This window comes from Temnothorax americanus, unplaced genomic scaffold (assembly GCF_048541705.1).
Source record: "Temnothorax americanus isolate GAGA-0224 unplaced genomic scaffold, ASM4854170v1 Scaffold11, whole genome shotgun sequence".
NCBI lineage: Eukaryota > Metazoa > Arthropoda > Insecta > Hymenoptera > Formicidae > Temnothorax > Temnothorax americanus.
The window spans coordinates 2449181-2474988 of record NW_027509242.1 but is presented as its reverse complement, the minus strand read 5'-3'; the positions used below and the strand labels follow the sequence as shown (position 1 = coordinate 2474988).

The following is a 25808-nucleotide window of genomic DNA, read 5'->3' as shown; positions in this document are numbered from 1 at the left end:
CTGGGCACATTGAAATTATTATAGCTTCATTACTCTTTTATCGAAATTGAATCAACTGAAACAGTTTTCTAGCCTTAATTGCTAGATAAAAACTAATTCGATTTAGTGATGTTACAAGCAAATATAAAGTATAAACTATAGGCAACTAAACTTTATTTTATATAATTCTAATTTTCTTCGGTTTTTTTTTCGTTACATACTAATAAAGCTTATTTGACGTACTCACACGCACTTACGTTACAAGTATTTCCTCGTGTTCACGCGCACGTGTGCAAATGATGCAAGCGGGAACGAATCAAGATTCGTTAAATTCCTTCGGCATCTTTATTCCTGGAAATTAATTCCCAAAATCGATCAATCGCGATTCGTTGACACAATATCGGGGCAACTTGCGAAAGAGTTTAACACGATGAGTTTCCCGATTATGATCTCTCGGGCAAAGCTTCGGATGAGAGGCCTTTGAAGAAGTTCTAATTTTCAGACATCCTTCAGATTCCTCTGCGAATTTCTCGTGTTGTTTCGGAGATCATAAGCGAAGAACTTGCGCCGTGAAGACTCTTTGTGACGAGTCGTGTTGTTCAAAAGAATGTTTATAAAAGGAAGATATCTAAAGGACGCCTAAAAAACTGAGATACCTTTCGTTAAATCTTTTTTAATGTTGCTGATCAAGAAAAGACAAATTTTGACGAGTCTCGATCTCCACGAATGCAATCGTAATCAATTAAATGCGCAATGACGAGGCCGTAGAGCACCCCGGCACCTCGGAATCGAAACAACCAACATCAGTGTACGACTCAGAAACGAAAAAGAGAGAATATGTTATACATGTCGAGGAAAATATGTCGCTAATAATAGCTTCCAGCCGCGGAGAATGATGTTAATTGTTTTAGTTCCGAGGTGCCGGTATTGTACGTCGCGAAAACTATTATACTGCCAATTGCAACTCGTGCACCTGTCTACACGGAGTGGCTATAAATTCGCGCATACAGTGAAATCTCTTGATCAAATCGGAGTTGATTTCCACATTTTTCAGTTAAAAAAATGGAAAATGTTGAAGGATAGAATTTTCAAACGAAACCTCAATTGTCACTTAGGCAAACTATCATAAAAAGTAGTGGTGCATTGAATTGAAAGAAGTCTCACTACGCCTACGGGATAAGAGAGAGTGCGCGAGTTTACGGTCACCCCGGTCTACACGCTGACGTGTAGCATCACCAGAGGTCTTAATTAGTTACCTCACTTATATGATTTGTACGATACTTGGGCTTCTTATATGTCTGGTTTCTCTACGCTGTGTCGTACTTGCTCCTTGTCGACGATTCGCCGCCACGTAATCACCTCTTTCGACTTCACCGATACCGATCGACCGTTTACTGTCGCGTCTCACATCACGTTCCATATGCGTGCTTCACCCTCGTGCAAGATTCATCATTCTTCTCTCCATCACATTCACTTTCTCTCTCTCTCTCTCTCTTTTTCTCTCTTGTTCTATATCTCTTTTTCTCTCAATCTATTGTGTATATGTACATACCCATCCATGGAAGACACACTTTGAGAATCGATATATACATATATTTTATATATATTTATATATTCTCCTTTTCTCTTTTCTCTTCCTCCCCTTCTCTGTCTATCTCTGTCCATCTCATTTCTCTATCTCTTTCTCTATATATCTCTATCTATCTATATGAGTCTGAGTCCGTACTATATACTATATTGCCTTACTATAAGGATTGGACTGAAGGTTTTCTCTGTGTATTTTTTTGATTGGCCTTTTTTTGATTTATAATATAATCACCCTACCTGTTCGTTTCGATTTTTGTTCGTTTTACAACTAGTCAAAGTATTATTACTTAATTATTAGGCACGTTTCGTACGTACGTGTGCGGCATGCGGCATGAATGTATGTGTACGTGTGTGTGTGTGTGTGCGCGCGCGTGTGTATGCATGCTGTCACGCATAAAATACATACGTGTGTAATCTTGCGTAGACGCGCATGCAGTTTCGCATGGGAGAAGGCATCCCCGTTCTCTCTCTTTTTCTCTCTCTCTCTCTCTCTCTCTTTCACTTTTTTCGTTTTATTTTTTTCTTTCGTATCCGCGCCTTCGAGAGGTGCATGCTATTATAAGAGTCTTCCGTTGCCTCGTAACCCGGAAGGTCGGCGTCATTTGTGCGGGCATCGACAATACGAGCGTACTCACGTGCTAATTCGTAAACGGCGAACTCGGTAAGAAAAAAACGACTCTGCTTCTCTTTCAATGTAACTGCGATCTACATCTCTGTGCACCTCGATCATCGGCATGGGCACAACAATCTTCATACGATATGGTTTTATTTTTTTTTTTACTTTAAACAGGAGAATCCGTGTGAACGGGGTACAAATCAGGGTGATTGGCCTCTGGCGCACGTTTTGGCGATGTCCTTTGTCGAGAACCGAAAATGATTTTTTTTTTATTTTTTTTTTTTTTTTTTTTTTTTTTTTTTTTTATATATAAAGACGTCGATTTCACGATTAGACAAAAGTAGAAATGTCTGGTGGTACTCTTCGGGAAGTGGATGACAAAGTGCTGCTTTTCCGAGTAAATGTTATAAACGGAGTTTGCTTGAGCACCATGTCGAGACCTCGAAAGTTGCGAGGGATTAAATTTATAGCGTTGAACTTAGCCTTAGTGAAAGAAATTAATTAATCACGCATAGTTTTCAAACAAACAACGTCGCCGGGTCGCCGCACGTTCGCCAGCAATGTGCCAATTACCGAACGGCCGCGTACGCACTTACCTTCGTTTACGCTACTCCGCCCGATTATCAAGATTATAAAGATGTGACGACGACTTTTTTTCTGTATTTAAATCCCACGCGTCGTTTCTTTTTCGTCGTCTTTTCGCTCGCGGATTCACCGCGGGTATAATAGTATCGCGATTTAAGCCGCGCGTTCGAGAGATTTGTATTTGGTCTCGCGCGATTTTTTATTTACTCACAACCGTTTCCTCTCGCTATTCTCGATCCGATCGGCGCGAGGCGCGAGGCGGCCGGACGAAAGATGCATCCGGAGTCAATCTGGAAAAACGACAGAGGTCGATGCTCGAGCCGATGATGCGCCGCGCGTTCCCGGCTCTTTCCTGCGCGAGATCGGATGTCGATCGTATGGACGACGGGCGGAATATCATACGGGGGATTCGATAAAGAATTCGGCGGGGGGGGAGGGGGTGAAACAAATCCGACAACACGAGATTGCACTGTCGCGACCGTGTCATATCAAGAGCAATTTACAACGTGACAATAATAACGATTATATTTTTCATCGTTAATTTGATCGAATATTATATTTTTAATATTAATATTTTGACAATTTTATCAAAATCATTGAACGAGGGGACGTAACGATCGCTAGAATTCTCCTTCCGGATAATCTCGTGCTGTATATCCCACGACGCGAAACGTCCGAGAAACGACGCGAGGATCTCCATGGAAGACGTCCCCCGGTTTGCCTTGACAGCCCTTCAACGTGTTTCACGGACCTTCGCGCGATTCACCTCCCCCCCCTCCCCCCCGCGGACTTTTCGCGCGTCCGGTCCGCGTGAAACGAACGACGTTTTCGCGGAGGAGCGAAACGGATCTCGCGTTCTTTTTCTCGCGCTTTTCTTTTCTCTCCCGCGCGCGGTCCACGACGATGTTGACCTCTGACCTCGGATTTTTGATTTTTGGTTTCTCTGTTTTTTTTTTTAAGTTGACTAATACCGGACAGCAATCGATGCCAAATGTAAAAGAGCCCCAAACGAGTACTGACTTGTAACACGCACAACGCACGCACAAAACGTATAACCGACCCGCAGGTAATTATCTATCTAACGGAATTAATCATATTTACGTATTATGTCCTACGGATTGTGTGCCTTCTTTTTTCGTTCACTTATTGCGATTCACGACTCATCATTGCGCTCTCTCTCTCTCTCTTTCTCTTTTTTTCTCTCTCTCTCTTTCTATTTCTCTCTTTTTCTATCTATCTTTCTGCCTCTTTCTATCGCTCTCTATCTCTCTCTCTTTCTCTTTCATCCATCTCTCTCTCTCGCGCGTTTCTTCTCTTTCACTTTACTTTTGTCGTGTTCACCATACATTCTGCATTTCAATGATTTTACGCTCATTACGTCTCGTATCATTCACCGTTTCACAGTCATGCTCTTCACTTCTGTCACATTCTTATTACGCATGCACATTATTCGCACATATATACGCATGACATAGAAAAAAAGAAAAAGACGAAATTCGACTCGCGATCTTCCGATCGTACGATCGTGGTGTGTCGAAGGGCGTCTTCGTCGCTAATTATTCACGCGATTCAACGACACGAAACGCAGAGTCCGGATGTGTGTCAAATTGAGTACTTAAATTTGATAAAATTAATCAATCTAACTGTTAATTAATAATTAATAGCGTTAACTGTGCACATACGTAATCAGTAAGTAATTATAATCTTAGTAATTATAATCTGATATATTTCAGAGTCTCCGAATAGCGCAAAAATTATTGGACACCTTTCGGCCCTAGTAAAAACCTTGCTGGAAGATTAAAGTAATGCTACACTAATGCTAAATACGACGGTACAACGAACAATCAATCGTAAGGCAGCATCGGACTTTGCGTGATCTGTGTGTTTTACGAGTATATCATATCACTCTGTTATCTCTCTCTTTCGCAAATCATCCTTTCTTCAATTTCATTATTCGGATCTTCGCATCGAGACGCCACTTTCTACGATCACACCGCTCTCGTTGTCCAGAAAAAGCATCCGCAGCGACGGCATACTATAAACGAGAAAATGTATCACGACACGTTCAATCATCCGGTACCGGACTACCTCCGGGTCTCTGCACCAAGCACCAAAAAACAAATTTCAAAATGTGTATCTCTGTACATACGAGTACATATACGATCAAATGTACATAAGTCGATGTGCAATTTTCGAAGCTCTTACATATTATCGTTCTCTACACCCTTATACATGTCTATATGTGTCTGTGTATATGTTCGTCGTGTCTACAAGCGCGTAAGTATCTGTATGTGTCGTTGTGTACTTTATACACGTTCACATTCGAAAACTTGCGCGGCACCTCGCACGAGGTACCGGAACGGGAGACACCCTACTGGACGATCGCGCGGGATGCTTCTTCTCAACGAGAGCGCGTAGAAAAAAAAAAACAAAAAGCACGATCATCCCCCACCCCCACGATGCCAAGATGCGTCGCGCCAGCACGCGGAAGGACGCCCGACGGTCCCGCGTCCCCCAGGGGGGACGCTGGCGCGACGCCGCGCCGCGAGGCAAAAGCCGGGCCGGCGCGACGTTCTTGGCCCCCGAGCGTTGATTCCACGTGTCTGAACGAACAGGCAGCTACCCCTGTGCCAGCGGAACGCACTGTCGTGGGGGCAGCGAGCGTCCTCGGGGGAGGGGGCCACCCTCACGAGTCATCCGCCGACCATCAGCAGCGTCCGGAGAACGCACTCGACGCTCTGCTAGACGAGCTGCAAACCTTCTCCCGACCAGGATCGCAGATGGGCCACGTGTCGGGCGGCCTGTCGGTGCATCCGGGCTCGAACACCCTCCTGGCCGACATCGGCCGCGCATCCAGCCTCCGAGAGTCAACGAGCGTCACGATCACTGGCAGCGGCGGACGCGCGCCTAACATCAGCGATATCGGTCGGAAGGGCAGCGTGGACTCCTCCAGCGGTACCCTGACCGCGCCCCCCACCGTCGGCCTGATGGGCCTGCCCGGGATGGCGCCGGGCGGCACCCTGCGTCGCTTGCACTCGTACCCCTCGAGCTCGGACACCGACACCTCGCCGCCCATCGCTAGGCTGCAGGCGCTGTCGCTGGATCAACAGGTGCAGCAGCAATCCCAGCCGGGGATGCCGGTGCTGCCGCAGAGCTTTCTGCCCGGTCAGAAGCCGCCGGTACCGGAACGGAACGCCGAGCTGCTGCAGCTGGCGAGCACCAGGAGGGTACCGCCGCCACCGCCGCCGCGCACCAGCTCCCGATCGCCCCTGGCGAGCCCTACCAGCCCGCAGCTGCCACCCAGGAATCATCCGTGTAATCTGCAAAGCGGCAACGCAACCTTACGCCGACCTTCGCGCAACAACAGTCTCGTTGGCAAGGAGGGGAAGCCGCCGATGGCCCTACCGTCGAACGCCATCCTATCAACCGTGGACCAGGTCGCCGGATCCACGTTGGCGCCGACCGCGCCGGGCGTCGCCCCGCCGCACAACTCGTCGTCCTCGCAATCCTCCGCGGTGCTGTCGACCAGCAACTCCAGCTCCTGCGAGAGCGTCAACTCGCAGGAGGGGCTGCAGAGTAAACGCGGCCGGCAGGAACAGCTGGAGCAACGGCATCAGGAGCTACTCAGGAAGCAGAAGGCCCTGCAGGAACAGTACGCCAGGCTGCAGCAGCTGCAGAGGAACGCGGCCGGTCTCACCACCGTGCCGCCGGCACCGCCCGATCTTCTGAAGAAGACCGGCTCCGAGAGCAACCTCCTGGCGAAGATGGGCCTCGGCTTGAGCGCGGCAAGTTCCGGGTCCCTCACCAGTCTCAGCATCAAGCCCCAGGTCTCGCAAGAGGCCGCGGTTGACGGTGGTAACCAGATAGCCAAGGTCGAGATCATCAACGGGCAAGCGATTCCGACCGCCGCGGCGGCGACGACCAACGGCCAGGTTCCCGGTACCATGTCCACAACGGTGGTATCGGGTACGACGACCACCGGCTCGGCCACTATCGTCACCACCACGTCCACCACGACCACCAGCAAGGTCTACGAGACGGACATTCTGTGACCGAGAAGCCGCTCGCTGATCGGCTGCTCGACCGTCAAGGTCGCCACTGAAATCGCGCTGGCGAGTTAACACGGCGGCCGGCGGGATCGCGAGGCTTCTACCGCGTGGTCCATGGTCCTCGGACGACAATCCCCGGGCAGGTTGTCCGTCAAGTGAGACGAGCAAGAAGAGGAGAATGAAATACGGAAACGGACAGTTGAAAAGAAACGGTCGCGGAAGATTCGGGTTCGAGTTCGACAACAAGGAATTGCTAGTATTAAGAAGACCAAATTGGCTTACAGACAGGAAGGAACGCGAACCGAAGAGAATAGGAAGAACAGACATCCTGAACGACGAAGGCACCGTCGTACGCGGGCGTTTGGAACGTCTCTTGGAAAGTAGGGTACGGCGTAGGGATTCAGCGCAAGAGGCGCGCGTAAAAATAGCGCGCCAATCGCTATGATTAATATAGTATTAATGATTGAAAAAAAAGAAAAAATCGCGCGGCGCGAGGAAACTTTCGGATACGCGGACGCGCGACGTCGACGTCCGAACTGGAAAAAGGAGAAAAAGCAGGAAATAAGAAATAGCGACGCGAATCTCGTATCACGTAACATATTCAAGGCGGGCAGGCGGGTCCCCCCCCCCCCCCCCCGGTTTCTCGCGTCTTGCTCTCGGTCTCTCGATCTCTATACCCCCTCTTCGGAAATGTGCCGAGTTCTCAAAGTCGACCCTGGCTCATACACGTCCGCGCGTCCGTACCCCTCGCAACGTCTGGTGTGCCAAATAATACGAGAACGAAAAGAAGAAACCACGGTACTCGCGTACATTTTTTACTAAGGCAATTATACACACCCGTAATTATATCCGGCTATTCGTTCTTTCTTCATCGTAGTAGGGCGAGCGTAAGGTTCTACGTAGGTGAATCATCGTATATAAATATTATACACATATATACATACGTATTATATATATAAATATATACATACACGCTACACATGTACGCGCGGGCGGGCAGGAGATTTATATAAATATATATACACGTAAGTGGAGATAGGTAGGTAGAGAGAGCTAATAAGTATATATAATATATGAAATTGTATATTTCATATATGCGAAATATACCGCAATCGTACGCATATACACGGCTCGTGTGCGTCGTTAACGCCGCGGACGAGGCTGCGGAACGTTCGCGTTTTTCTTTTTTTTTTCGGACGACGGCGAAATGGCACGTACAGAAAACGCGTTTTGTACACGATGACGACGGTCCTAATGTGCGCAGACGTGACTTTTATCAGGAAAAAGCTTTAGAACAATTGCTACCGTACGTGTATAAAATGTACACACATCCAGCCGCATTTACGTGAATGCGTATAGCGATACGCGATCTCCACGCGATTACTCTCATTACCGATAAGGGATTTACGGGTGGCACTGCGAGAAATACACGATCTATTCGGGAAGTACGAAAGGACACGGTACAGCGGAGGTGAGAAGTTGGCACAATACGAGATGGTCGTCAAAAGGAGCCGGGAAGGACCCGGAAAGCTGCAATAGGATGCAAACGCGAGGAACAACCCCTTGAGTCCATCTGATGCATTAGCGATAAGATCGTGCAGTTCGGGGTCATTAAAAAATCAGGTGGCGTAGAATATTCCTTATTGTGAGGGTAAATGTCTCATCTCCAGTTGCGTGATTGAGTTGCACCGACAGTTCGAATCAATTGAATCGTCATCTCTCTTCGAATTACAACTTTTCTACTTCCACTTCGACATGCAGGACCATTGTTAAAAAATTATTAGAATTTAATAGACACTTCTCTAGGAATAGAAGCAGATAGAAGAAAGAGAATCTGAAATTTTAGATATACTGTAGGCAGGACTTCACATTTACTTTTCGGACTTTGTCAAATAAAAATATTTATTTGAAAAATCCATTTCTTTCTGAATTCTAATGTTTACGGAGAGAGAGAGAGAGAATTAATTGATCCGGAATTGGCGCTAATTTAATGTCGGTGTAACTAGACTCCGGTCCGGAACACAATAGTGGCCGATAATGATCGAGAGACACGGCAAGACGCGCGAAAGACCTGTCGGCGAAACTTTTTCGGCGGCCAAAAGTGTACGTTAGGAAGGATATTGCTCAATAATTGCCAACCCGAACGCAACAGCTCCGCTACATATGTAGGTATGTACATCTCGCAATTAACGCCGCGCAACGTGCATCCCGCGTCGGATTATTTGGACGATCGCAATCATTAGCTAATTATCACCGTGCGCCCCACCGTCACAGGATGACGATCGTCGAGTCATCGCGCTTCATCGTCTCTCCATTGTCGCGATTGCCATAGGATTGAGATCGTTTTGCGATCAAGGTGACGGATCGGCGTTTCGCGGATCGAAACTGTTGTCATTGACATTCGCTAACAATTAAGTTTTTAACGCGATCGGACCGGCGAAAGAAGGGCCAGTTAAAGAAACTCGTGCACAAATGCAACTAGAATCTTGAAAAAAACTGACGCGAAGGTTTTATGCGCCACCTTGATCGCTTCTCGAGTGCGATCGCCGGTTTTGCGCTATTTTATCGCAGTTTATACCGTACGAGCTCGTCGTCGCGCTTCCCGGACAACGCAAATGTCTGAATTTCCCCCGGGATGCAAGCGATGAGAGCGAAGCGTCGCTCTCGTCTCAGGAAGACTCCCAGAGGTCCTTCGGATTCTGTTCGCGTTGTTTGGACCATCGGCGCCCGACGCAGTCGCGTACCTTGCTTCGAGAAGGGCCTAACAGCTGACACATTCGCATATATACGTATTTATTTATTTTATACGCTTCTACCCCTTTTTTTCCGTTAGCCTGGTCTGCGTTCGCAGACCGATTCGACGAGGCTCTCGTATCAACCCTCGGATGCGTTTGCGGATTCCACTTCGATGGATGGACGAGATCGCCAAGAGACCGCCGCGGAGAACACATTGTATTTCTTCTCTCACATCCAGCGAATCGTATCTTCGAAGCGAACGGCATATTGCCGATTACCGATCGACAAGTTGCATAATAAAATTCGCCAATCAACAATGGCAGAATCGACGACGAGAATCGATGTTCTATATTTGACTGTTTTCTAATTCGTAGATTAAATATTAATTCCTTTCGTTAAGTTAGCTAGTTGATAGTTTAGTAAGTAATTAGAGAATTATTGGAAATTGTTATTAGGATTATTAGGAGAATGGATTATGTGCATGGCTACGACATAAGATCGCGAATTGATAATTGCGTCGATATATATATATATAGAGTATATACACGCGCTCGCGTCTTACTTTAGGAAAGCGGGATACTGGCTAGAATTGCGATACTGGCGTATCTCGCGATCGGAAGCTCGTTAATCTTATGATTTGCTGGTAAGCAATATTCGGGTAATAAGCGACGTGAATGTCCATTGTCACGATCGATTAATATTTATATTGCGAAAAGAGAAACGAGAGAGGGCCGACCGCGCACAGCCGCTCGTCGCAGCCGACGTGCCGGTCTGCGCGCGGTCGAATCGCGTCCGGGGGTTGAAAACGCACGGCGAAAAACCATATACCTTAATTTATTTTCCGCTGTCACACATACACGACACATACATACACGCAATCCGGAGCACGTCTTTATAGGGAAATAATAATTACCTACGCAGTAAGAGTATACTAAGGATAAGGCGAATGATAATGATTGATAACGAACATTACGATTTGCGAGTGCTTATCAAGTATTATAATGATAACGACGCGAAAAAACATTCCCTCCCCCCGCCCCAGCGGGGGAAGGTTTGGAGATGGAAGGGAAAAAAAAGAAAATATTAAAAAAGCGAAAATCTCTCGTTCTTCGTTCCGTTTGATTTTTTTTTCCCCGCGCAAACAGTCGGGTTTGTACGATAACATCGTTCCACGATTGTAGGGTACTTACAGCGTGTCGCCACAACCGTAACGTTGCATTTGTATAAAGCTACTTTGAACGGTGCATTTTCGTTCGCGGCGATACCCCGGGTATCGGGTAGAGCTGTTATATTCGTTTACCGAATACGTTTAATCGCTAGGTATCAATCGATCTCCTCGTTCCCACCCTCATCTATCCCCTCAATCGAAACGAAAACAAAGCGTTTCGCGGGAGACGCGCGCTGTTCGAATCCATGCGAGAACCAAGCGCGCAGTCCGATCGTTCGATTGTGATTTTGCGTTTCTTTTTTTCTCTCCGTTTCTTCTCCGTAACGCGAATTAGCGAAAGGTCATTAGTGTAATGTTTTCTGACGATCCTGTACGCCAAATCGAATTGACTTGTTACATTTGTAAATGTTTGTAAGTACTACCGTACGTAATAAAATAATCGAGTAATAATCATCGAATTGCCCTGACGACCACCGTGTGTCTGTTATCCAATCGATTTTAATTCAACCTTACGAACAACGAATAAAGCAAATCATGACATACTGCAGCACAGTCTCACTCTTATTCTATAGGGTGTCCCATAAAAGAAGCGTAGCGGACTGAATCTCGGAGAAGAATCCATCGCGTGCTTCCTTAGCGAAGATCAGAACTGACTCAATTATATCGGACAGAATATGGATAAATGATCTCCGAATCCGGATCGTCTGTGTTCTTCCATTAAACGTCTTCCCGCAATTTATCTGTTGTCAGTTCAATTCACGGCGTACTTTTGTAATCCTCTAAACGACACTTTTAAGCAAGACATATTATTTTTTAAATAACTATATTTCCCCTAAGAAGCCTTTCTTTTAAAGGTAGAAAATGTCATCAAGATACTCGACCTAATCGAGTTTTCTATTGTCAGCTATCCCACGTTTGATGGATCGAAAAATGGAGAAATGATTACTAATTATATTAATTATAACAAGAAAAGATACTAGATATTTATTGATTTATATTTACACCTTATCCGTTATTTCCGAAGAAATGCCGTGCGCCAGCTTGATACCCTCCGCAACGATTTCACGTTCTTGCTGCAACTCCTTGTACGACTGCAAGAGCTTCTGGATCTTGTCTTTCCTCGTCGACTCGAGGCGCGCGTAATGCACAATAAATTCCGCATCGTCCGTGTGCTCGCACCGCTCAACCGCCGACTTGGTTGTAGGATGAATCATATGATACAGACGTATCAGCAGCGCGGCATCTTTAACCCGACCGGTCTCGATCATCTCGAGAAGCAGGTTGTCGATGTTGCTCGTCCATACCAGGTGAAACACCATCGGCCCGAAGTGACGCGTAGATCTTAAAATATCGAAATGTTTCTCGGCGTTTATGCGCTCGTAGACTTCCCGGGTGACCGCTTGGTAATCCGGATTGTCCGGCTCGAATTGCACGCACGCGCGATCCAGAATGAACTCGTATTCTTTGCGATTTAACAAGTCCTGTAAGGAAAGCCGCGATTTATTAGCGTTTACTTCAAGCGAGCATTCCTCCTTTCTTTCTTTCCTATACTCTCAAACACTTAAATATCAGCGAACTAAATACAAAAAGTAGAAGTAATGTACGTACCTGCAAGTATTCGCCTTCGAACATTTTTGGTTTTTGTATTTGCCTTTCTGGCTTCGGGTAAAAGGATTGCACCAATCTGTCTCGCTCTTTCCAACTGGCGTGTCTCAATGTTCCGTCCGGTTCTCTAATTACTATGAATCTTTCTCTATCCCGAAGACCGAACGTGATATCAGTGAACACGTATTTAACGCTATCGTGACTCTGTAACGCAGGGTCCTCGCATAACGGCGCGGACGGATCTAATCTCTGTTTCACAACTGGCGGCATTTGCAAAAATTTCTCCGCCCTACGTCTCGCCGCTTTCGTAGCTTCCTCGAGCTCTTCGTCGGTCAGGAACTTATACTCCGGCGGTTTGAGCTTGTGTCCATCTCTGCGAGTCCGGAGGACTTTACTATAGTCCACTGCCGTCAATGTTCTGAGACACGCTTGAACTTCTTCGTTGAAAAAGAACGGCGCCGGATCTCTTTCTACGGGATCTGTGAAAATTGGCGCGGGCCACAAAGATTAAATAAATCCGTCTTAACTTTCGTGCGAAAGAGGCAGTAAAACAGTTAACACACTCCGCATTAATGACGGAATAATATTAAATAATTCGCATGCGGCGTTTCAATGTCGGGGAATAAGAAATAAATTATAGTATAAAAACTAAATCCCAGCACATATAAGAATCAAGTGAAGAGAAGCTATTACACCACACAGTTATAATTATACTGCAGCAATATATCGATACATTGCTGTCAACTTTTCTACCTTGCGGCATAGCAATAAAAAGATAACCTAAAAATTGTATCCCAGTAAACGATACCTGTTTCAACATTCGCCGAGGCGAAGCTACGGCAATTCGAGATGGCACGTGAATGTGAATGGCGCAAAAGTTTACTCGCGTGACGCGAAAGCATGATGATTTATTAACGAGCAGCAAATGACAATATTCCTCTCGGTCGGCTTTAAACCGCGCCTCGCGCCAGCTCCAGCTCCACGCTCCACTACTCCACTCCGAAGCCCTAACCTAACCTCAGCTAAGAGGCTTCCCTCGTTCTGCACTGCGTTACACTTTCTACACTTGAAAAGAAATAGATATGTAAAGTAGGCGTTGGAGAGAAGAAGAAGAAAGATGTAAATGAGTGTAAAAAGTTCAGTTGCAAAGAGCGGACTTTTGTAGCTGACGAGTGAAGGAATGTCTGTTTATAAACATTTAACATATTTATTTTGTTTTAGACGCATGGCGACGTGACGTACGCCGCCTCTTTTTTTATTATTTTTAATTTAATTTCTAATTTATTTCCAATTACGCGAAGAAACCAGTGTGGAGTAGTAGGATATTGCAGGTGTAACCTATTCAAGTGTTGTTTATTCTGTACGTATGTATTTGTTAAAAATTGTAAAATAAAAACACTCGGCTAACATTCATTAACTATTCCCTTATTTGCTTGACATACCTATTTCATCGTGTCCATTGAAATTTTGATTATAAGCGAATCAATATTCCCCTCTCCCCCCCCCATGAATAACATGTCGAATTTTATTTGCAGCGTTAAACGACCAGTGAATTTTAATATATATTTTAAAACAATAACATGGAATATACGTTGGAGGACGCTTTCGAGACGCTGAAGGATAAGAAGGCGGAAGTGGAGAAAAATATCGAAGATCTGATAAGCCAGATATCGAACAACAAGATTTTCGCTCTGAAACCATCCAGTTCGCTGGAGGACGTGAAAATGAAACAGGACAGATTGCACAAGAGCTTGCGAAAGGAAGTCGAACTGGTGGAACCTGAGGATTATCCGATTCTGAGAACATCTGACTTGCGCGTACAAGTGATGACCGAGATGGAGGCAGAGATTCACGACATGCAAGAGCTCTTCAATAGTCTACAACGAAAGCTTTCCGAGATCCAGGAAGACATCGCATAGTAAGTACAGCAATCAATATTGAAGAGTCATCCTCATTAGTTTTCCTTCTGTAGTTTCTTCATCTTCATCGCGTTTGTTGCAGTTTGAGAGATAAGAAAAATGGACTGGGTAAAATGCGGGAAGCTTATCTGGATATCACGGAGACCTTCGCAAACAAGACATACGAAGAGGAACATATCCTAACAAAACGTATATTTCAGCAAGTAAAAAATGATCTGGTACGTATAGCAAAATTGTGTGTGACTTATCGCGCACGATGCTTTAAATCCCGTGACCTTTACACGGAAGGAAATATTGATAACTGGAAACTTGTTTTTTGTAGTACACTGTGGTAGATACCATTATTCCGAACAACAATGGCTTTAAAGAATTATTAGCGGTATGATCATTTTTACACATTGCACTCTATATTTTCTTCTACACAATTGATCAATTGTGCTCTGATGTACAAAATAATGATTACAGGCACTAACGTCAGCTTATATGAAAGGAGGAGATGACATCTATGTAGATGTCACGCCGAATGTTGTAGATTATATAAATTTTCTACTGGAAGCTGATATAATACAATACCATCGTAACGATAGGACTAAAATCAGAATGACCGAGTTGTTATGATATTCGATAATTATCTAATAGTTTACAAACCTCGTGCTACAACCGTGATGCAGCGTAACATAAAATAATAATTGACAAATGTGATATCAAGTCAGAAATAGAAAAATGCTCACTTATAAATACCACAAATATACCACAAGTGATATAGAAAATATTTTCTACCACAAGAAAGGAGATCTTTCTCTTAATATTCTAACGCCCCAGCGATGCCACTCGGTTCGAGTGATCCACAATTCCTGAGCAGATTCCAAACAGCTTAAGATCCCCGCGCCTTTCCATGTTGTCATACCGGGATCCATGTCCTTCGGCTGTGTTATAATATCTAGTTGTTCTGCAAGAAACATCAAGCAGCAATATAATTTTTTGTTCTCCGTAATGCGAGATAGCATTGCAACTGATTGATCAGGAGCCTTGAAGGATATACTTACCAGGCCTATACATGTAAGGAATTTGAAGAGATATTCGGTTGCGAAGCCACATGCCGATACCTTTAAATTTCAAGCCCGATCCCACGACTAACACACAACTGTACATTTTTCTTTTGAGATCTTCGTTGGCTGTTATATAAAGAAACGAGAATTAGCTGTGTACCCGTTTATTTAATTATAGTCTATAGTTTGATAAATATTGTTATGCTCACGACATCGCTCGATACTCTGCAATATGGCTTGATCAAGACCCAACAGTTGTTGCGGGATCACGAAATCTCGGGGAGCGTCTAAGTCGCGATTTAACAAACTAGGTACAGGATCACCAACGGCGTCAACTACAACTTCATCGTCGCCTACGGCTGCAGGTATAGCCGCCGCCTCCTCTTGCATTTCTGACGAATGATCCAGTGTTTCTTTCATCCCACGTCTCTGAAATGGAAAGCGATCGAATTTGGATATGTGCTAAAAGAAAAACGGATAACGTTGACGAAGCTTAAGAAATAGCGGCCACTCTCACACTTGTTTCTCTTAAATAATTCTCATCGTAAGGGTCTTCCGGGTCTCCTAATGATCGTTTTTGAACATGAACATTATGCGTTCCAGTAACTCTGAACAGTTCAGGTTGAAACAAGCTCAAAGGTGCTATTAAACATTCATCACCAACCTGTAACAAGTTTCAGCGTATTAAGTTCAATATTAAAAAAATAATTTTTCACTTTTTAAAGAATAAATTTAAGAAAGATATATAACACCTGCATGGTATACGTTTCCGTTTGTTGTTTCGGCTTTCTGACAACGAAGGTTTTCTCCTGTGACCCACACACATTTAAATCCACGTGACAAAAATCTATCTTTAGCTGCTCCAAGAGCAGCGCGTCCAACTTGTTGATAGAATCGCACGATTTGTACGGAAATGCGGATTTCTGTAAGAGCCAGAAAAACGTCTGTGTGACATCTGCGCCGCCGTAATCCATACGCACACGCGTATCCTTATGAGAGATCGCATCCTCCACGCAGGATACCGATATCTTCTGAGCCCCAACATCTACTATACATGCGTAGCCCAAACCCGCTCCAAACATCGCGCCTACATGATCCTGTCAATAAGAAAACGAGACAATTTGAATTCCAACTTGCCTAAGCTATTGGCTATTATACGAGTAGTAAGTTGTTTCGTCGCAAAAACAAGAATTCTCTTATTGAGAAGAGTATGTGTGATACAGGCAAACTAACTTGCAATAAAATACAGCGTCCAAAACCAATCTCGTCCAACAACAGTGTTGTTAATTCCTTTAGATATGGTCGATGATAAATATCAGGTATAACAAGCACCGCGCGATAGTGCTTTAAATCTTTCAAAGGTATATCCAACTTCTCAGCTAGTACATATTCCCAGATGGTCTTTAAATCTGCCATGACAGCCGTTATGCTGCCACCCGTACTCGAATGTATATTAAGCTCCCCTCTTCTGTATGGAAAATGGACGTTAAACTTGCACTCCTCCTCTGGATCTAACGACAGAATGTCGTCACCGACAACTATATCACGATCGGTCGTTGTCCACTTCATGTTACCGGGAGAGGAGATTTCTGGACTAGATCTGCGATTGAAAGCGGCTATTTGCTGCGGCGGTGTAGCATATCTTCGACTACCGTCGGACTGCAAGCACGACTGCAGCGTATGAGACACTTGCAACCGAGACTCTTCCATCGCTTGTGTAAGCTCCTTTGTCTGCCAAAGACAATGACAAATAGAAATATGATAGCAACACGATCCCGTTGCACATTTACTTACCAGTGTCACGGTTGGTGGTAAGAGACTATCCTTGTATTTTGTTCCATTCGACAAACGTCTCCTTGCGACGGCGTGTAGCAACGTAATGGGCTTCAAGTCAGAAGCACGGCCCATACGAAGATACATCGAGCCCGGGTGAATAACAATAATCGTCTGCGCTTGGATTTGCTGCAACATCGGTTCCATCAATTTTATTATGAATATTTTTTATTGCTTTAACACAGGCAACAAAAAAGTAATCGCATAACAGATGAAAATGATTCTTGAATATCCTTCCCATACGACATTCACATTGATACTAATAACAAGTATAATGTAGCTAGAGGAGAAAGATTAGGTATAGGCATAAAGTAAACATAACAATTCAAGGTTCAAAAAAATCAAAACAAAGAGAAGATAAGAGGACCAGTCTCTAGCCGAACTCTCTTAAGATAAAATTGAGTGGCTAAGCATCCGGCTTGGCCCTCTTATCTCTTTTGTTTTGGCACAAATTAATTAAATTAGGTCAAGATTAAGATTTGTCTTATTATATTCTTATGTTTGGTCTGTACGGTTGTTCGTACAAACCAAGATAAGCTTTGTAACCTCATAAAGGAACAATTATGGGAGTTTTCCAGCAGGTGACACAAGTCAACACAAACATCGTTCTATCTTTCTTTTTTGGCAATGAGTAATAAAGATAGAACGATACTTGTGTCGACTTGCGTCGATTGCTGGAAAGCTCCCAACGTATATCTACTTGTGTATATTTACTTAAAAACAAAAGTAATTACTTCAGCCTCTTGATAAACTGGCATCTTGGTTGACATTCGATATTGCAATAATAATCAAAGTTCCCTCGCTTTACTTTTATTCCTTGGATGAAGCTATTCCCTTTTAGGTCCGGTACATGTGTGTTAGTATATTTTTCTCTTCGTACCTTCCTCTGTTCTACTTCAGTTTTCTTGCGGAAAATTTCAGAAAGTGTTACTCAGCCCATGGCGGATATTTCACATCGCGTGCGAAATATTAACATCCTTTCAGGAAACATCATCGATGACGTTCGAGAGATGGATTTTTTTTAATGGGAATATCTTTTAACGTTCCATCAATACCGAATACGTGTTCTTCGGCTTTTGGCACATCCAGTTCTTTGTTCTTTTCTTACTAATGACTTCGTGTGCTTTCTTTTTCTAATTGCATTTATATTACTCTTTAATAGTCTTTATTCTATTGTTTATGCCCATTTCTCTTATTGAAAAGTCCGGCTTTTAGGTTAACTTTTTAGAGGTTTCACACTAATGTTCTTTAACTAAAGAACGCACGATAAATTAGTCTTTTAAATGTTCGGGATAAAATTAAACTTATCACTTATCATCGTGTCTCCAACTGGTTGTTCCAGTTTCTTTTAAACAAATCTGTTTTCGCGAGATATTTCAGCCTGTGAAATATGTTATTAGGTTATGTTTTCCATTGTTTACATCCGAAAGTTGCGGGTGTAAAGGACCGTCTAGGGCTGCGTTCCAATGCTACAGTCAGAGAGAAGGATGAGAGGCGCAATTCCCAACCCTGCTCTACACCGATGCTGTGTCGAGATGTGCTTCGCCGTGTCGTTGTTGGAAAGCATTACTGTGTCTGACTGACATGGACTGACAACTGACACCAGAGACTTCCACCTCCTTACACAAATTGTACAGAACGCTTTTGATTGGTCGGCTACGCGTGACAGTTGCCCAGCTTGTTTCATTTGGAAAAAATCTACCAAGGAATAATTCTATAAAATTAATTTATAAATAATTTATAAATTATAATATTTTATAATAAAATATATAATAACTTAAATAATACCTATAAGTTTATTTTTTATTTAAATATAATATATAAAAATATTAAATTAAATAATATATTAATTGATACTAATATATATAAAAATTAAAATTTGTATTAGTATCAATTAATATTAATTTACAAAAATTGCTTTTTTAATCAAGAAAGAGGAATTTTCATGCGTACTCCAATGTGCGTGTGTATTTTAATATAGATATAGGTATATATTTGAAGTTTATATAAATTTCTCTCGCAATATACGGTACACAAAATTATAAACAGAACTCTATCCCAAATTCCGCCACAAAATTCTATACATATCTGTACTAAAAATTTAAGCAACTTTAACGAAAGATTTTGTACGAAATATATATCGCGGCAAAAAATGATGGTTAGAATTGTACGTTCCATTCCTCGATTCCCGAATATGCATGTATATGAAATATATATTAAAATTTATACATATATTGGAAATACGTATGTAAAATTATAGATAAAACTCTTTTATATTTGTACAATTACAATATTATATTTCTTAAATATAGATAAATCGCGCAAAAATATCTGTTGCGATTAAACAGCCACCGTCGCGTCGCACCGAGACAGAACGTAGAATACAGCCAGTTAAACCTGTGAAAGTTAACGAAAAATTCGGCATACGTTGATCTTTTATCGTTCGTTGAAAGTTTTCGGTATTTTTTAACCGGCCGCGGCCGCGCGCGTCGTGCCCGTGCCGCGTCGTGCCGCGTAGGAGGGGAGGCCGTGACGTCATACGCCGGCGCGGCGCGGCGGATCGATACGGCGTAGGCACCGCGCACCGCGCGCGCAGTCCGTACCAAACTGTACTAGCGGCGCGACCGTTGAACTCGATAGCTCCGTACCTCGAAGATCGGCGCGTTTTCGACGTTGTTTTTGACGACGAGCGGACTTGTCACTTGTTTCCGTCAACGCTCGGAGTAGCGTTACCTGCGCGAGTGACTGTTATTATCATTCTTTCGAGAACGTTCGCACAGGTAGGAAATGTTTGTGCTCCCTCCGCGCGCGCTCGTCACCGACGTCACTGTGCTTATTCGTGCTGTTTTCTGAACGCGCTCGTTTCGGTGATTGGCATTCCTGCTTCCTCGTTCCGCGGGCCGCGAGTACGCGCTGTGCGTGTTCAACAATTTACAAGTGCGCATATCAAGTGTTCGTCGAAATGAACGCGTCGCGCGACGTGCTCGCTCGAGACGTCGAGGCGAAGGTATGTACGGCAATTGTGAACGACGCAGTTTCGCTGTGATATTCGCGGGTGATAATCGCTCGTCCCGCCATATCTGGGACTCGCGAATCGCGAATGTGTATCTCGTGTCGCGCTTTGAACGCTGTGCCGGAAATTGTCGCGTCGACCGTCGTGTGATTTGTCTCCGATATGATTCTCTTCGTAGGGAAAAAGAGAGCTGAGTGTAGTGAGCGATAGTGTCCGTATCGAGGGATTCGAGCAACGGAACGTGAGTGCCCGTTCATAATCTCCGTATATCTCGCGTCGCGTTTAACGCTCGGCAGTCACGATTCTTCGTCGTCATACATATCGATAACGCAGTTTTGCTTTCGCGAGATTTTGTGCGTGCAATATTTAATTTCAATAGCGTATGTATCTTCGATTAACCAAGTGCGTGTCTTTATTAACCGTCCGCTCGACGTAGTATCGCGTCAAGTTGCCGACACACCTCGGAACATTTCGTGTCGCATTAACGTAACGCGCCGCGCGGCGATGAATACGCGGTACGACGCGGGGCACGCGGCCGCGGCGTCGCGAATCCTTCAAATTTGCACGAAAAATTGTTACCTAGCCTGCTTTTATATTACAAAGTAAAGTATACTTCCTTCCCATGGGTACGACCTTGGCGAGGTGGGAATGCTCATTACCCAGTACGAGGATTTTACCCAAGCAAAACACTTGTTCCGCTTGGATAAAAATCTAAAGACGGGGAAGCTAACGTACCCTCGCGTTCGCCGATTTAATTGAATAAACGAACCGCAGCCGGTTCGTCGAGTTTGCTTCGGGAGTGCCGAACGGTACGCGGACTAAAGGACTTTTCTAAACGGGAGTGCCGTAAAAGTATCGCGCGAAAAAGGCTTTTATTGATACGTAGTCCGCGCGCGCGTGTAGTTTATTATCCGCGAGTGTTTCTCGCGAGTGTCCTGTGCATTGAGAGGAGAAGGAGGAAAGGAAAGAGAAAGCCTGACGTCCTGAGAGGAGGAGGAAGCCTGAGAGAGGCATCGGGCACCGGCGGAGCAACCTTGGGGTAAGTATCATCTTTTAGCTACATAAAATTAATAATGTGTTTCCATTTAATCGACGTGTTTAATTTAATGTTAAAAGTATTTAAGTTAAAAGTAATTAAAGAAAGAGAATTTGTTATCTAAAATTTTATTCCCGTAAAGATCTGTTTCGATAAACAGATAATTGTACTGTTAAATATTTTATTGAAAGACGAATTTAGAGACGCGTAAGAATTAACTTTTCAAATGTTAATAATTTTGAGCGCTTTTTTAATTTAAATCTTTCGTTTGTATGTTATAGTATTGCCGTAGCTACGTGGCTGCATAACTCCGCCCGTTGCGCATCGAATCGGTGAGTCAATGAGACATTTTTTTTATTGAGGTAACGAATCTACGAATAATTAAATATAGAGCAAAAATATATCTCGGTACGTGTCAACGTATACATACAATAATTTATAGTGTGAAAATATTACATTTCGTAGATTCATTGCCTTAAAATGGACGGGCTAAAACTGATTATGGCATATATTTAATCTTGGTATCATTTTTGTTTATTGTTGTATTTACTGATTGTTATTGATTTATTGTGCCAGTGTGCTTGCGGAAATACTCGCACACTTCGCACGCACCGAGCTCGCGAAGAGCTCGTCAAATTATGTTAACAAAACTGTTTTCTATATAAATGACTTTTAAATAAAATTGTTTAAATAAAATTTACATAATAAATTAAATTTTGGAAATTTTAGTATATTGATATCAATTTTACTTAAAACTAGAGTTAGTAATATTTTAGACACAAAAGAAAAAGTAAAATAATATTCTAATAATATAAAAGTAATGATTTTTTAAATACAAAATTTTTTTTAGATTTTTTAAAGAATCATTTTCGTAACACTTTTTCATATAAAAGAGATAAGAATAAGTAAAATATTGTGTTAGATGTTATAAGAAAGAAATATTTGTAGATAGGAACAAATTACGAGTTATAGTTTTAGGATGTGTTTTATTTTTATATATATATCCATTTATATATATATATTATATATATATATATATATATATATATATATTTATTATATATATTTCTTTCCATACCTATATATATTTAACCAAGATCAAATATTATGTAAATCGATGCAAAGAAGCAATATATATAGATATCTTTAGAATTTATTTGATACTCTCTAAATTTCTTGGAGTGGGAATACTGCCACTCCAAGAAATTTAGAGAGTAGAAAATGTGACAATTATTTATTACTAAAATTTACTTGAACATAACATCGATTATACCCTAATTTTTTGTAGCCTATCCATCTATTTTTTATTGAAAAATTTATGCTAGATAAAGTCAAGTAGCATGACGTGAGATTCTAAATATTCTGTCGAGAAACGTTAAAAATTTTTAAATTATTTTAGAATTGATATGATATAGTACACTTATTCAGTTTTGCAATAATATATGACTACATTATATATTATTAATATATATAATGTATCAAAATAATTTTGATAGAAAGTGAAAAATATACATTTATATCGATAATCGTAAAATAAAGATTTGCATATATTATTTAATTATAACAATGCGGTTATTGATTAATTATAATATTTAATTATAATATTAATTGTACGGGAAGTTTCTTTTTTCTCGGATCTCACGTCATTTTATTCTGTATCTTACTTGATATATTTTCGAGATGCGTACCGCATGAACAACATGCATAATAACGCATCTTTGTGTTTTCGCGGTCGGTTTTTTGAGAAATTTGTCATTATTCATTTTTTAATTTCGTCTACATTATAAATTTTAATTTTTCGCGAGATATCATTGAGATATTTATATGTATAACGCAATATTCATAGAACGCAAAATAAAATTTTTTTACAAACTTTTTACACGCTTGTCGTATTAAATATCGCGCGGAAATTGTCTTTCCGTAGCGATGTATAATTTTCGAACGATAATTGTCTTATAACAGCGGCGCCTCATGTACGTGCATTCGGTAATCTTGATTACCGAAAAATACACGGCCTTTGCAATGATATAAAATCCTCTCCCACTGGGTACGACCTTGCCGATGGTGGAAAGGTTCAGTACCTCGAGGTGTTAAGGGTACATATTATGGAACTTTTCAAAATGAATTCCGATCGGAATTCATTCCGAAAAGTTTCATAATAAGAACTCTGCACTCTGACGACGGGGAAGCCAAAGGGAACCCATTGCACTTCGCTGCCGATCGTATAAAAACGGCTTGTCGCGTCGCGCTTTCGAAAGTGCCGTTCAAAATCGTAGTGTTTTCGGGAATACCTTCTTTTTTTTTTAAATAAAAAAGTGAGGCGTTTAAAAAATCGCGTCGCGTTGTCTCTTCGGAACGGGACACACCGCACCGCGATAGAAAAAAAGTTAGACGTTAAAGAAATCGCGTCGCGTTGTCCCATCGGAACGGGGCACACCGCACCGCGATAGAAAAGAAGTTAGGCGTTAAAGAAATCGCGTCTGCCTGTCATTTGTCAGACATCACGCTTGGTGGGGGCCAAGCGTGTAATAAATCTACCTGTCACTCGTCAGACATCACGCTTAGTGGGGGCTAAGCGTGTAATAAATCGACTTGTCATTCGTCAGACACCACGCTTAGTGGGGGCTAAGCGTGTAATAAATCTACCTGTCACTCGTCAGACATCACGCTTGGTGGGGGCCAAGCGTGTAATAAATCTACCTGTCACTCGTCAGACATCACGCTTAGTGGGGGCTAAGCGTGTAATAAATCGACTTGTCATTCGTCAGACACCACGCTTGATGGGGGTCAAGCGTGTAATAAATCTGCCTGTCATTTGTCAGACATCACGCTTGGTGAGGGCCAAGCGTGTAATAAATCCGGTTACACGACAGTTTTCCGAAAAGTAAAGGGGATAATGTTGGTACCAACGAAAATCCCTAAGGGCGTCGTAATAATTTCTACGGGTTAGCAACACTGTTGAAGTAGTATAGCTGTCAGTTTGCGTAATTTTTTTGACATTTTGACATATAATGTGCACGCGTGTATAATAAATATGTTACGACTGTAATAGTTTATAAATGTAAATGTAAAATACATTGTGGCACTTAAATAAAATAAAATTTAATAAAAATAACAAAAAACAAAAAGTGCATAGAGGATAAACACACGAGGTAAAAAATTATAAATAAATTATTATTATTATTATTATTATTAGTAATTAATATTTTTTAATTTTTTCAATGTTTTTCGATAAATATATCACTCATATAGTTGTAGCATCGTTCTTCGCACTCTGGAATCAGTTTGCCATTATCTTCAACTGCCGAATGGCCAAGCGTGTAATAAATCTACCTGTCACTCGTCAGACATCACGCTTGGTGGGGGCCAAGCGTGTAATAAATCTACCTGTCACTCGTCAGACATCACGCTTAGTGGGGGCTAAACGTGTAATAAATCGACTTGTCATTCGTCAGACACCACGCTTGATGGGGGTCAAGCGTGTAATAAATCTACCTGTCACTCGTCAGACATCACGCTTAGTGGGGGCTAAACGTGTAATAAATCGACTTGTCATTCGTCAGACACCACGCTTGATGGGGGTCAAGCGTGTAATAAATTTGCCTGTCATTTGTCAGACATCACGCTTAGTGGGGGCTGATTCGGCAGTTGAAGATAATGGCAAACTGATTCCAGAGTGCGAAGAACGATGCTACAACTATATGAGTGATATATATATATTTATCGAAAAACATTGAAAAAATTAAAAAATATTAATTACTAATAATAATAATAATAATAATTTATTTATAATTTTTTACCTCGTTTTTATCCTCTATGCACTTTGTTTTTTGTTATTTTTATTTAATTTTATTTTATTTAAGTGCCACAATGTATTTTACATTTACATTTATAAACTATTACAGTCGTAACATATTTATTATACACGCGTGCACATTATATGTCAAAATGTCAAAAAAGTTACGCAAACTGACAGCTATACTACTTCAACAGTGTTGCTAACCCGTAGAAATTATTACGACGCTTTTAGGGATTTTCGTTGGTACCAACATTATCCCCTCTACTTTTCGGGAATCTGTCGTGTAACCATAAATCCTTCGGTCACTCGTGACCGTGTAGGTTTTTTAGCCGGTAGGAGTCCGGCATACCCGTCTGCACCTCCTGGGGGGCGGCGGTACTCATGATGAGTTTTTCCTAAAAAAAAAAAAAAAAAAAAAAAAAAGGCCACGCTTAGGCCGGTATTCATAATCAGATCTTATTTCAAGACCGTCTTAAGTAATATCTTAAGATGCTAATACGGCTCTGTGATTGGTTCATAACATCTTAAAATCGTACTTGAGACGATCTTAAATTAAGATCCGACTATGAATACCGCCCTTAGAGGGCTAAGCGTGTAAGAAATCCTGTTGTCACTCGTTAGACAACTCTTCTGTCTTTACTTAATCGAATCGTTCATTTGAAGTACGCGGGTGAAAAAAAAAACAGATTTTCAAGTCATAGTATAAGTTTCAATTTTTATCGGATATTGATAATAATTAATTGGTCACTCAGGATATTTTACAAAATTACTTGGCCAAAAGTGTCGTCAGCTCTTCGACTAAATAATTAGTTTACTTCACTAAAAGTTCATTTC

At 42.3% G+C, this 25808-nt stretch overlaps 4 protein-coding genes across 7 annotated transcripts in view; 2 read left to right on the top strand and 2 right to left on the bottom strand.

Moving 5' to 3' along the window:
- The window catches only part of LOC143908376 (uncharacterized), a 244935-nt gene extending 233668 nt beyond the window's left edge, over positions 1–11267 (top strand). For both annotated transcript variants that reach the window (XM_077426027.1, XM_077426034.1), the window contains one exon: positions 5383–11267. In XM_077426027.1, coding sequence (XP_077282153.1) covers positions 5383–6819 — 1437 coding nt within the window. In that variant the 3' untranslated portion in view covers positions 6820–11267. The remainder of the gene's footprint in view (positions 1–5382) is intronic.
- A 411-nt stretch (positions 11268–11678) lies between these two features.
- Mrps22 (mitochondrial ribosomal protein S22) lies at positions 11679–13275 on the bottom strand. The gene is made up of 3 exons (XM_077426092.1): positions 13134–13275; positions 12329–12804; positions 11679–12201 (listed from the first exon to the last, which is right to left on the bottom strand). Exons 1-3 carry the CDS (start codon positions 13225–13227, stop codon positions 11719–11721), a joined length of 1053 nt encoding a protein of 350 aa, XP_077282218.1. The 5' UTR covers positions 13228–13275; the 3' UTR covers positions 11679–11718.
- A 223-nt stretch (positions 13276–13498) lies between these two features.
- On the top strand, positions 13499–14862 carry LOC143908435 (uncharacterized). Of its 2 annotated transcripts, none has more exons than XM_077426099.1 (5): positions 13499–13685; positions 13861–14243; positions 14327–14462; positions 14567–14623; positions 14710–14862. In XM_077426099.1, exons 2-5 carry the CDS (start codon positions 13906–13908, stop codon positions 14860–14862), a joined length of 684 nt encoding a protein of 227 aa, XP_077282225.1. In that variant the 5' UTR covers positions 13499–13685; positions 13861–13905. The 2 variants fall into 2 exon arrangements, with proteins under 2 accessions (XP_077282225.1, XP_077282229.1); XM_077426103.1 differs by having other exon boundaries at positions 13499–13689.
- Positions 14630–18726, bottom strand: Arp8 (Actin-related protein 8). Of its 2 annotated transcripts, none has more exons than XM_077426080.1 (8): positions 17841–18726; positions 17088–17255; positions 16527–17024; positions 16046–16390; positions 15811–15957; positions 15503–15722; positions 15291–15419; positions 14630–15193 (listed from the first exon to the last, which is right to left on the bottom strand). In XM_077426080.1, the coding sequence occupies exons 2-8, from the start codon at positions 17211–17213 to the stop codon at positions 15021–15023; spliced, it is 1638 nt and encodes a 545-aa protein (XP_077282206.1). In that variant the 5' UTR covers positions 17214–17255; positions 17841–18726; the 3' UTR covers positions 14630–15020. The 2 variants fall into 2 exon arrangements, with proteins under 2 accessions (XP_077282206.1, XP_077282202.1); XM_077426076.1 differs by having other exon boundaries at positions 17861–18726.
- Positions 18727–25808: the final 7082 nt, after the last annotated feature.

Bases quoted from the DNA above. Each gene is read 5' to 3' on its own strand.
- Mrps22 (XM_077426092.1), bottom strand. From the start codon at position 13,227: ATGCTTTCGCGTCACGCGAGTAAACTTTTGCGCCATTCACATTCACGT. The intron at 12,805-13,133 runs GTATCGTTTACT...CAATTTTCACAG, and splicing joins CTCGGCGAATGTTGAAACAG to ATCCCGTAGAAAGAGATCCG. The intron at 12,202-12,328 runs GTACGTACATTA...CTTTCCTTACAG, and splicing joins TCGAAGGCGAATACTTGCAG to GACTTGTTAAATCGCAAAGA.
- LOC143908435 (XM_077426099.1), top strand. From the start codon at position 13,906: ATGGAATATACGTTGGAGGACGCTTTCGAGACGCTGAAGGATAAGAAG. The intron at 14,244-14,326 runs GTAAGTACAGCA...CGTTTGTTGCAG, and splicing joins ATCCAGGAAGACATCGCATA to TTTGAGAGATAAGAAAAATG. The intron at 14,624-14,709 runs GTATGATCATTT...TAATGATTACAG, and splicing joins GCTTTAAAGAATTATTAGCG to GCACTAACGTCAGCTTATAT.
- Arp8 (XM_077426076.1), bottom strand. From the start codon at position 17,896: ATGTCAACCAAGATGCCAGTTTATCAAGAGGCTGAA. The intron at 17,256-17,860 runs GTAATTACTTTT...CCGATGTTGCAG, and splicing joins CAGTTTATCAAGAGGCTGAA to CAAATCCAAGCGCAGACGAT. The intron at 15,958-16,045 runs GTGTTATATATC...AACTTGTTACAG, and splicing joins CGGAAACGTATACCATGCAG to GTTGGTGATGAATGTTTAAT.